We start from the raw sequence: 12,899 nt of genomic DNA on the forward strand, positions 1-12,899 counted from the left end.
GAAGCTTATAAATAAGCTTATTGTCAGAACACAGGCAAACAATGAAGCTAAACTAGATTATTGTGCAGTACATATTAACTGCCAATAAAATATACGCAGTGATATCGCGGTCTTGTAAAAATGTGTGCGGCTGGCAACATGGGACTGCATTGACACATTTGCCTTGGCAAACTCTATGTACCAGATTGGGTTACTTAATAATAAAGGGAAGCATTGGCTAGAGTTGTTTTGCTTATTAAAATAGAGAATTGAGTCAATTCCTCTATGATGACAGTAGACTCCCCCAATTCAATTCATACTGGTGGGATGCTTCGAGTCAATAGAATTCAACAGCAAGGAAAGATACCAAATAAATGATTCAATTCATTTGTAAGAAGAGCCTAAAGGTACGGCCATACGTAATGAATTTTCGTTCAATCTGACCGAAATCACGAAATGAACGAATAATTCGGTCGAAATTCACAGAATTATCGAGCTGAGTGAGCTGGGCCTGCCACCGAAGTCATCGACAAAACGCTTTTAATTGGCTAAACAATTTTTAGTTTAGCGAGCACGATTCTAGCAGCTTTCGCAGTTGGTATAGTCCAAGACCGTACCACGACACACAATAACAGTACGAGTACAATTCAACATAATAGACATGATGAAACTGCTTAAGTTGCGCTATTGTTGGTTAGCGAGCACGATTCTCACAGCTTTCAAAATTTATGTAGTCCGAAGCACATGGAGCAACACACAAGAAAAATATTACAGCAATTTGCCATAGTAAATACGATGCAACTGACTTGATTGCACTAAATATGGCAACTCTTTCTATCACGGAACTTTTGCTGCTAGAAAGAAAATTATTATTAATTAAAAAAGAACCGATTTGTAGCCATAATGTCGAACATAACGAATAATTAGTTACGTGTAGCCGTACCTTTAAGGTTTACCCAAGCAAGCATATTAACTCTGGGTTCCCATGCCCGTGAATATCATTTATTCCTTCTGTATGTGTGCACTAATTACTCAACAAAAGTTGAATGAAAGCCCTTTTTTGCATGACTGCACATGAGTTTTATAACATAAAGAACAAGCAAAAGAAATTGTTTTTTTACAAAGAGGGCTCTTCTCATGTAAATTACTATATGACAGTCTACATAAAGTTAGAGAAAAATTAGTTTAGGCGCACCAACTCCTAGGAATTCCTTTCAAATGACCTCATTTGACTTTCAATTGGCTACACTAGTCACATGGCTTCACTAGTTCCTAGTAGCATGATCAGCTTCATTAGTTGCATGGAATTTTGCTTTTCTTCCACACTGTCATCACAAGCAGGCAGGTTTAATAATATATTTCTTTCTCATAAGATAAGGCTTATCAAGGCGCAAAGTAAAGGTCCGGCCACACATAACGAATTATTCGTTCAATCTGACCGAATCTACGAATTTCACAGAATTCACAGATTTATTCTGCCGAATATCATAGATTCGCCTGAGCTGTGCATGCACACCGAATTCCTTAACGAAACGCTTTTAATTGGCTAACCAATTGTTTTCAGCGAGCACGGTTCTAGTAGCTTTGACAACTGGTATAGTCCAAGACACGTACGACGACCCACAATAAAAGTATGACCGCGATATGACTTGATACATACGATGCAACGGCCTATATGCGCTATTGTTGGTTCTCTCTCGTTGGTTCACCATGACAGGAACTTCTCATCGTGTATCCAGAACTTTCTTTTAGATGTTTTAGAAGCTATGCATTATTTCTTTTTCAATAATAATAATTTCTTTTTATGCAGCAAAAGCTCCGTCGCAAAAACAGTCGCTATCTCTAGCGCATATAGGCAGTTGCATCGTATGTATCAAGTCATATCGCGGTGATACTTTTATCGTGTGTCGTCGTACGTGTCTTGGACTATACCACTTGTCAAAGCTACTAGAATCGTGCTCGCTAAAAAAATTGGTTAGCCAATTAAACACGTTTCGTTAACGAATTCGGTGTGCATGCACAGCTCAGACGAATCTATGATATTCGGCAGAATAAATCTGTGAATTCTGTGAAATTCGTGGGTTCGGTCAGATTGAACGAATAATTCGTTACATGTGGCCGGACCTTAAACTGTTTGATTACAGATGACTGCTCAATGGTCTAATTTAGCAGAACATGCCTGTAGAGTCCACAAGGCACACACAATGCTCTGGCCGGTGCAGTTGCCTCAAGGGTATCAAAGAGGGTCAGAGTAAATATGACTGATTAATGCAGATTGCCGAGAAAACTTGTTAAATTCGGAAATGACCGTCAAGACAAGCTGATGTGGATTAACAATGATTTTTATGTTAGCAGAATAAAACAGTTTCAGACGCAAAAACGAGGAAAGCTCTTTTGGCAAAACAAACTTATGAATCACTGATATTGATACAGTGGGTAGCCAGCGCAAGACAGATTAGCTCGTGTGGACATGATTTACTTATAATGCATCATAACTAGCATTTTAAATTCTCATAAATTTTAAACTTTCATATATATATTATATATATATAATATATAAGTAATCAAAACTCACAGTAAAAATAAGATCATGAATAAGTTAATAACGCATACTGAGCACTGCTAGAAGCTATTAGCCTTTAGTAAAGAGTATGAGACAGTCATACCTCACTTTTCACGGTTAATTGGGCTGGCGATGCCCGCGACGAGTAAAAAAATACACAAAATAGAAATTTATTTTATAAGGTGCCAAAATTTTAACACCACTTAAGCTGCTTTAAAAACATTGTATTTGCTACTTGAATTTCGAAAGTATATTGAATATTTTTATATTTAATTTATAAATATTTTTATATTTATTTTTATATATTGAATATTTTTTGATAGACTTTCAGTTTATATTTCGACTTCAGTCCCAATAAGTAAGTCTTTCACTACTACATTAAATTCTGACTCAATTATTATTCTGAACTAATTAATTCAAACGGATTTTCGAAAAATCGATATACCGCTAGTATTTATGCAATATCTTGAGAATCTATGCAGATATCGCTTTACAGTAAAATGTATCTTATTCAGAACGAAATTCTGTACAAGATGATAAGTATAAAATTGTTTAGTGAATCCTACTCTTGCAAAATTTCTGACACTTTCTTTGCATTGAAAGAACGCGGTGAGTTTATTATTGCCATGACGATAGCGATTTGGTTCTCCCATTTGGAAAAATGATTAGAAATGGAATTGCTTAGCAAAAAGATTTTCGATTGGCTGCATGTGAGTGGCAACAAGGCTATTTCATTGGAGACAAAATTTGATTGGTCTAGCTAATGTGTGGGTTTCGTAATGAAAAAGAAAAATAAAACCCTATTGATAAACTGATACATCAGCTTATCAATAGGTTACAGCTTACAACAATACAGCTTACAGTCTGTACTTCTATTACCTTCGACTAGCGAAAGAGTTAAGCCATAGAATTCACCATTTGTGCAGATCATCGTTTGAACTTTGATTTGGTCAAAATATCCCTGCTTGTGACTAACTGGATTTGTCGTGAGAAGGAAGTCACATGTTCGTAAACATGAGAGAGGGGATAACTCTAGGCTGTCACAATGTATCTGTATATATGTAATTCATGAACAGCTTAAGCGAAGGGACTGACAGGGTATTGCTATACGTAACTACATAAAAAACTGAAGGATATTCCATTTTCAAGGGCATCATAAAAATATGTCCAAAAGCACATGAGAAATTTTAAATAATAGTATTTAATTAATATTAATTTAATAAATGTTACTTTATTAAATTAATAAAGAGTAAATTTTGACTAGCAAAATTTTTGATAAATAGTTTAATCAACACTGTAAAACAACGCGAGGCCTTATAGGTCTATGTGACCATAATCTATCGTCCATGTAAACCCGTATTATGACATTCATGATAGGCCCTATAAGCTGTAATTTTAGTAACTGTTTTTATAAAATATATATATTCATACAACAATTTTTTATTTCACAATAGAATGATATTAGTTTAAAGCAAGCTAGTTTTTGTTTCATGTCAAACTTCATTCTGTGGGTAGTTTCAAGTTAAGTTTTAAAACTTATTCTTTTACTATTTTTTTGTCAATCAGAAACAACAAGTAACAAAATAACAAAAATGTCTTATACCTAACTATTACTAGCACTCCGTTTGCTACTATTACTAGCACTCCGTTTGCTACTATTACTAGCACTCCGTTTGCTACTATTACTAGCACTCCGTTTGCTACTATTACTAGCACTCCGTTTGCTACTATTACTAGCACTCCGTTTGCTACTATTACTAGCACTCCGTTTGCTACTATTACTAGCACTCCGTTTGCTACTATTACTAGCACTCCGTTTGCTACTATTACTAGCACTCCGTTTGCTACTATTACTAGCACTCCGTTTGCTACTATTACTAGCACTCCGTTTGCTACTATTACTAGCACTCCGTTTGCTACTATTACTAGCACTCCGTTTGCTACTATTACTAGCACTCCGTTTGCTACTATTACTAGCACTCCGTTTGCTACTATTACTAGCACTCCGTTTGCTACTATTACTTCGTCACTAGCATCAACTGCAGCGTCTAAGTCTGAGAATCCACTTGGTATTTCTCTTCGATATTTCATAATTACACCTTCACTTGATCTGAGCATTTTAATGGCGATCAAGTTTTATCGATTTCAACCCTTTCACTACTGAGAGCATACGACTGGGAATTGTCCAGCGTCAGTTAGCAATTATATCTTATGACACGGATATGAGATGTTACATGTAGATTTCCAAATAAATATGCATTAAAATCTGAAAAATAGCTCTCCAAGTTGATATTTATGGCTCGTAATTAACCCATGAAGATCTTATAGACTGCAAAAAATTGGAGCTTTAAATATTTTATTATTCTAAATTTGAAGGCACATTTTTATTTTTATATTTTATGAAAATACTAGCAGAATTCCCGGCGTTGCACGGGTATTAAAAATCTGCTTATACATGCAAACAGTGAGATATAAATGTAGTTGTCTACCACTTTCCATTTGCCTGAAACATTGCCAATGGCTAAATTGAGTAAGCTTACTAATAAAGCCGTGAGAGAAAGCATAAAATTATGTTGCGCCGTAACAAAGAGCGGTAGCGCCTTTTCCTAAATTTTAATAGCTATAGCTGGACAAACCGAACTACAGACAAACACACACCAAATTTGAGATTTATACATATAGATAGAATGAATTGGTACAAAACTCATTGCACTCAATGATATGTTTGCTACAGTTTGCAGCAGAAACTGGCTTATTATGTGCAGTCAAAGATGAGTCATCGGGATAACAGCAATGATGCTTTCACAAAATAATTTTAAAATATGCTAAAAATCTGCAAATTAATAAATTACACAATAATAATCTATCAAAAGCTACACATATACATTTAAAAACAAGTGACAGAAATGAACAATGCTTATAATACATGGCAAAAACAAATATTTCTCAACAAAAATCTTTGCTTTGTTTGCTTGGCCAACTGCGTTCTGACTCTTGCATTCGTTTGGACTCATTCTATGGATTTCACTTTCTTCTTGCTGTCCAATACCTTCCACAATGTTTTCTAATCTCAACTTTTTTTTCACCTCTCAACTAGTCGATATTAGCGTCCACAGAAATTTTCTAGCAGGGCAAAACTTTTATGCTTTGTAATTTACAATACAAATTTTTCAAGCAAATAAAGTGAAACTTCTAACGACATGTCCAGCTTGCCCATGCGTGCAAATCGCAGATTTTAGCCTCAAAACAGTAGTACAGCGCACCTTCAGGATACGATTCTCCAAATATACAATTTTTTTCGCCTTATGAAGTGGAACGTGATGATTTTTTCACCTCGCCACACAAATTTTGTTTTACCATACAAATTCAACAAAATTTTCGCCCGAGTTTAAATTTGGCAATCGTTGTGCTTGTTATGTGCGTCGAAATAACAAAGACGCCAAAATGCTGTTCGCCAAAGAGGTTATTACAACGCCTGAAAAAGACAAGATGACCGATTTTTCTCAGTTCAGCTTTCCTCATGGGAAACTTTGTGTAAAGTATGTAAGAGAGAGTGTATATTCATTTTTAGCGTTATAATCATATTTACTATAACATTTATTCATCATACGTATATAACTACAAATATATATATTTAATTCGCTAGCTATGGAATTTGAGATCGATAAAAAACATTGAAAGAAAAAAATGATTTTCACAAGAGATCAATACGAAGGAGCTCGTATTGTTAATATTGCAAAAGCAAATGAACGCAACCAATTGACAATTGCAACCATGATCAAAAACAAGAAAGTCATTATTCCTTAAAGTCATTCCTGTGCACATTCTATACAAGACAAATTACAACCTTTTCTGGACCTTTTTTCAAGCATTAGCATTTACAGTACACCAGCAAGCATCATCCTCAATAAGTTATCAAGTAGGCAATCTTCTACATTACACCAAGTTGGCTTATATTCTTTAAGCACTCTGCACCAGCAAGAAAGCTGTATTTTCCTGACTGTTGCTGCTTGTCAGCAATCAAAAGGGGTAAAATTTCTCTTGTAAACCAGTAGCAAGGTTGGAGTTGCGATCTCTCCGAACAGGGGGTCAGGATTAGACAACTATTCTCCGCGTGCTAATAAACATCCATATCCATTCATATTTAAGTGTACAGTAACATAATTAGCATTGGTAAGTTTTTTGCCTCCTCACTGCTGTACTTGTTACATGAACCAGCTCATGTCACGCCACTCCAAAGCTATAGTAACAAAAATTTCATTTTTCTCTTCAATGGCCATTACACGGTCAAGTGTGCGAGAGGCCGCTTTCGATAACTACATCGCTCAGCGTTTCTTGTTGAATTAGGTTGAAAAGGCTTTTAATCAAACACGCTAAATGTTATAGTGAAAGTGAAGACAGAAACTGATGAAGAATAAAAATTTTGTGATGAAAAGTTGAAAGTCAGTAAAATAGTTAAAAGACATGCTAAAACTTAGTTTCAAGTGTGAATTTAGTAAGCTAAACTTATTTGGAGTGAATTTAAGGTTTATGTTATACGTACATCTTAAAGGTAAGAAATTTTTATCGTAATGGCCATTAAATGGTCAAGTGTGCGAGAGGCCGCTTTTGAGAGCCGCATCGCTCGACTTTTTTTGTTGAATTAGGTTGAAAAAGGTTTTAATGAAGTCAGCTAAAAGTTATAGTGAAAAGGAAACCTGTTAGATCAGCAACTTATTTACTATACACATAGTAATGCGTACATCTTTACTCACTGTCCTAGTCTATCAGCTGTCCTCAAGAGACAGCAAACAAGTCAATTTTAACCACAGAGTTGTGATTTCACCAAGCCTTGTCCTCATTTTATGTGTTTTTCAATACTATTTCAATATTTGTGTATTTGGTTTATAATCGGAAGTATGATTCATTAGCAATTGGCAGCAACACTTCTCTATTTTTTGGACCACCTGAGGCATTTATCTTGTGCACCTCAAGCTGGTAACTTGTGTTTTACACTTATCATATTCGTCAATATTCCTGAAGTAAACTAAAGTCATCAGAAAGCACGATCGAGAATATTTATCACGTTATATCACAACCAGGACAATTCTTATCGCATTTCCTGAGAGGATGTAACAAGGTAATACTTTTACTTTAATATCATTATTATATAGAGTGCCTTTTTTATTTGTTATTATTCATATAGTTAATGCTTTGTTTTCAGCTGCCTTTTTCAAGTATATGCGCATTTCTGCTTTATATCTGCTACATACTCATTCATATCAAATCATAATTTGTTAGTAATGTTTTATCTGCTACATATTATTGTGAGTTTTTTATACATCTTCTATGCTACTTTCACTTGATATCAAATTTCTATCGCCTCTTTTATTATTATTTACTCTTCATTTAATTTCATTTTAGATTTACGATATATCGGTATATGCATATATATCAAATAAACATACTATTCACATACAACTAACAACTGATAATCCGTTGGATCTCAGATCTATTGGGAAGTGCAATACAAAACCGGAAACCAATAGGTGATATAATTTTAGCGATGAAAAAGTAGGAGTTCAGTAAATCGCTACAAATATGTACATACATGTACTAAAACTTAGCCTCAAGTGTGTGTTCACTAAGCTAAATTCATGTAAGTTAAATTCAACGTTTATGTTATACGGCTGTCTCGAAGGTAAGAACTTCCTACCATATGTACTGCACATAGTACTTTTTAATGTTACATTTTATTGCAGATCATAACCACTAAATACACTTAAGTTACTGTAGGTAAACATAGTTACTGAGGTTAATATATTATTTTGGTATTCATTTTTAATATGTGCAAAACTTATATAGAGTTTTGATGATTTTTACCAGGGGTTGTTTGCATTATTTAACTACTATGGGTTTCTATACCCCTCTATACAACATTTTCGCCTTACGATGCCAACCCTGGAACGGATTAAAATCAGATGGCGAGGGTGAACTGTATAATAAAATAAAATAACCAATACTTGCATAGAAAGAACCCATAGGAAGAATTGTAAGTATAACACTTGCAAAAGGTGCTACAGGCCTACACTAGACGGTCCTATAATGTACACCTCTATGACATAAATACCACATAACATAAAGAGTTTATGCAAGACTTGTTCATCATACTACATAAAAAATTTCATATAGGTATAAAGTAAAGATCGAAATCGGAGAAAGGTCTCAACTTCAATTTGAATAACGAGCATCTCGCGGTTAGCCTTAAAATATCGCTTTTCCTCTTGTCTCTTTCAAGAGAAGAAACGGCATGTAGGGTTATATGTAAAGTTTTTGCTTCACACTACGGGAAAAATTCCATATAGCGTAAGGTGTTAAGTCGGGCGAGTTCTCAAATTTGATTTAAATGTTAAAAGAAAAACGATGTGCATATAACTTTATATCTATTACTAGAGAGAATGCCTGGCATTGCCCGGGTAATAAAAGTCTTTGCACAGAAAACTCATTTTTATTTAAAAAATAACAACAGTTACCATTTTAACTTTACAACTTATTATCATGAAAAAAGTGTTCTGTACAGTTTAAATAAATTGAGAGAAAAAATAAAACAACTGTAAAGGTTCTCAATTTTTGTCAAATAACTGTAACTTTCAAACTTTATGAGGGAAATGTTTTGTTGTAGGTCAAATAAATTGAGAAACAAAATAAAACAACTATAAAAGTGTTTAAATTTAAGTGTGAAATAATTAGCAAGTAAAAGCTAAATTAAGTATGTTTTACTACGATTACCTTAAAATATGATTAAGTAATGATACAATTAATACGAACTGAGAAAACAAAATAAAATTCCTAAATATGTGGAATTAATAATAAGAATTTGTGCATAGAAGTGTGTTGTGCATAGAAAAGGTTACTGTTCCAGCAGAAGCTAGCCATCAAAACTTTGAATATGACGATACCGGTACCTCTCGATACAGGTACCAATGTAAAAGTGAGATAACGGCCTGTCTTTGTCTAGTACTTATCTGAACAGACAACAAACTGAGATTTATGTAGATAGATATATACAAATTCTATGACATTTTAGTTCACCAGAAGTGTCAACAAAACAGAGAATAGGTAGCTGCGCATTTTTTCATAAATACTTAAAAAGGCACTCAATTGGTGCAAGTGTTACAGCTGTCGGCCCACCAATTTGGGTATCACGAGTTGGAGTATCGTTGAAAGTCATTTTAGTCTAACCTTCACCCCCTATATACAGATAAACAACAAACATGTAAAACCGCTTTTTATAGTAAAAATATTTTGTTGTTTTGCTTTATCACACACAAAACATTTATTATTAGATTTACTTAGCAGAATAAACTTTGTTATTTAGATAAAATAAGCAAATCATTGTAAATAAACGTTGAAGATGTGCGCTTCATATCAAATTATTTTAAAATTACTGCAATCTATAAATATATCATGGTCTATAAATATACAGTGAGATTGATCAAAAAAAGAAAAAGGCCTTAAAAGCAAGCCAATTGTACTGCAGTTACATTACAGTCGACAAATTATAAAAGTCAAATCAATTTTTTGTGTAAGGCCAAATGAGTGAGTTAGGAAAAATCTTGGAACGGATTAGGCAATTTACATGTATTTTAATGATCTTATAACGTAAAATCCCTATAACATAATCGTTCCTGAAATGGATTACCCTAGGACACTTATATTTCACTAGTATTTAGTTTCGTGAGTAGCATACAGAGTAAAATTTCGCGGCAGCTTAATTCCGCAACTCTGATGAGTGCGAAAATGTAATGATGTGAAAATAAATGCAGTGGAACAAGCATAATTATATTCCTCAGGTTCGGTTGCCGGTAAGAAAATTTTTTCATTTTGGGACTAGTTTGTAATTGTGAACCACAGGTAGAATTGTATGGCCGAGATCGATAATGCAATGTGATCGCTTGCTGCCATTTGTTTCTTGGACTACTGTGGAATGAAATTTAATTACGCTGAAAACTTTAACGTTTTTGTCACAATTTAGTTTGGTTTTATATTAACGCATTTTAATTTTAACGATCAGCGGTGTTGTGTATAGGTATTAATTTTAACGTTTTCCCAAACACTCAACTGCTGCTAATAATTGCTTAACATCTTCATTACAGTAGGCTAATTACAAGTTGAATACAAATAAATACATGATACAGCTGCTAGTAATACTACAGCTACAGATATCAGCACAGTGTGTAGTTATTATAACTTCTTCTCTTCCTTGTTTACTAGTGTTATTTATCAGAGCTAACTCTTTCTCTATTGCCTCATCTTCTGAACCATTACAAGTTAATGAAGAGGTGAGTGCCAGTGGTGAATCCAAACCTTTCCAGAGCCATGCTGCTTGTGTAGTACTGTGAGTGTCAGTGTGTCTTATTTTCTTTCAACACGGGTGCTCACTGCATTGATTGATGTCCCCAAAACAATAACGCTACTAATACGTGTGCATTGACATCAAATTCCTATCATTATAAATCATTCTTAATGGGAAAATAATCATAATTAATTGCAAAATAATAACGTAATAAATTTTGAGAGTCAAATTATTTTGTTGGTTTATATTTTAACGATGCTATAGTGGTAGTTAAAAACGTTAAAATAAATGTCGTTATAAAATTCCATTCTACAGTATCAATGAACAAAGCTATTTAATTCCGCGTTTTCGCTCGTTCGTTATGATAGTTTAGTTTTGCTCATGAATTTTTTGCGAGAGGATGACTCCGCGAAAACGCGAAAGTTAAATGAGGCGAATACATAAGTGTCCTAGGGTATTTACGTTGTAGGAGCGCCTACTGTAATAGTACCCCGCCAGTATATTTCGCTGTGAGAAATCGTCAGGCATGTCGATAAAGCAGAGATAATAAGTAGCTGCATAATTATTCATCGTACATGTTAGACTGTTGGTCAACCAATCTGAATGTCACATGTTGGAGTATCATTTTAGCTATCTTATATTATAACCTTGAACCTTGTTGATAGTTAAGCATACAAACAAATAGACACCGCTCTGACACTAAAGTTATATTTTTGTTTTACGCTATTTTAAAAATAGAAAACTTTTCTTTTAAAATAGACCTTGCTGTCTAGTATAAAAGAAATAGCCGAGGTGAATTGACATTGAAGGCGTTCATCCTCCTTTAACAAATATTTACCATGGGTTTTTATACACATCTATACAAAATTTTCGCCTTACAATGACAACACTGGAACGTATCAAAATCATATGGCGAAGGCCCATTGTACATGCAAATCACCTTTAAATGTCTAAACGTTTTATCTATTGGCCATAATCATACAAATCGAGCAGAGGCGATTAAAAAAAGCAGTTTACAGCAAACAGCACAGGAACTGCAACGTAGCCTACAAAGGAGGTATTATTTCATAAGTAAGTCGCATTTAAAGTGGGGTGCCATAAAAATCCGATTTAAGAATTTGTAGTGGTTGAAGGTTGTGTGATTATTAAAGATCAGTAGGGCTTATTGAGCAAATGCGAATCTATCCTAATTTAATTCAGCGACATAGTTCGTACTATAGTTGTTTTTTTGGAAATAAATTGAATGCAATGTAGATGGCAAGCTCATAAAAAACACAAGAATAACCCCAATGCAGTCAAAAAAGCTGCAACATGCTGACTATGATCTAATTTTCAAAATACGATAACATAATTAGTAACAACGCGTGCTACTCTTTCATCGTTATCATGACGAACCAGATGTTCAGTGTAGTGTTTTAGTGGTTTGAAAGAAAAAAAATGCCAATTAAACTTATGAAACCCTGCACAGTCAGACACACTGTTCGGATAACCAGACCAAAATAGGATAGTTCAAGATTATTGAATGACTATGTAGTAACTTACACTATCACGGAGCCGGCTTTTATTTCTATGTCAGCTAAATTGTCGTTCATGTACGTAGAAGCAAAACATAGAAAAGTTAAAACAGCCATAACGCTGAGAGTGTAAGCAAAGGCAGCATTTAATCGCGCTAGAATGGTATTCATCCTGTGATGCAAAGTGGTAACGTATTTCTAATAAGTAATGCAAAAGAACAACGACTGAACCAGCTAACGGCTCAATAACTGCTTGTCATCAATCAACTTTAAAATGTCGCCCACTTGTAATATTCGACAGAGAGAAGAAAAAACTTGACTATTTAATGGCGACCGTACCGCGCGTATTTTTGCGTTCAAAACTGTTGTCCTTTAGTCTAGAAGAATTTCGGCGTAAATGTTTGTAGCCGCTTGTTATCGTTTATAAGCACACGTTAAATTCGGATAAGCCTGTGAACTGTTTTGATTTTTTAATAACGAAAGCTATTGGCGAAGAGACTCAATTCAA

General features: G+C 34.3%; 1 protein-coding gene across 2 annotated transcripts in view; it reads right to left on the bottom strand.

Annotated features, from left to right (window-relative positions):
• Window positions 1–12,619, bottom strand: part of LOC137402101 (signal peptidase complex subunit 3-like) — an 85,605-nt gene extending 72,986 nt beyond the window's left edge. For both annotated transcript variants that reach the window (XM_068088572.1, XM_068088571.1), the window contains exon 1: window positions 12,420–12,619. In XM_068088572.1, coding sequence (XP_067944673.1) covers window positions 12,420–12,562 — 143 coding nt within the window. In that variant the 5' untranslated portion in view covers window positions 12,563–12,619. The remainder of the gene's footprint in view (window positions 1–12,419) is intronic.
• Between the last annotated feature and the right edge of the window lie 280 nt (window positions 12,620–12,899).

The sequence above is a fragment of the Watersipora subatra genome, chromosome 8 (genome assembly GCF_963576615.1).
Source record: "Watersipora subatra chromosome 8, tzWatSuba1.1, whole genome shotgun sequence".
Lineage (NCBI taxonomy): Eukaryota > Metazoa > Bryozoa > Gymnolaemata > Cheilostomatida > Watersiporidae > Watersipora > Watersipora subatra.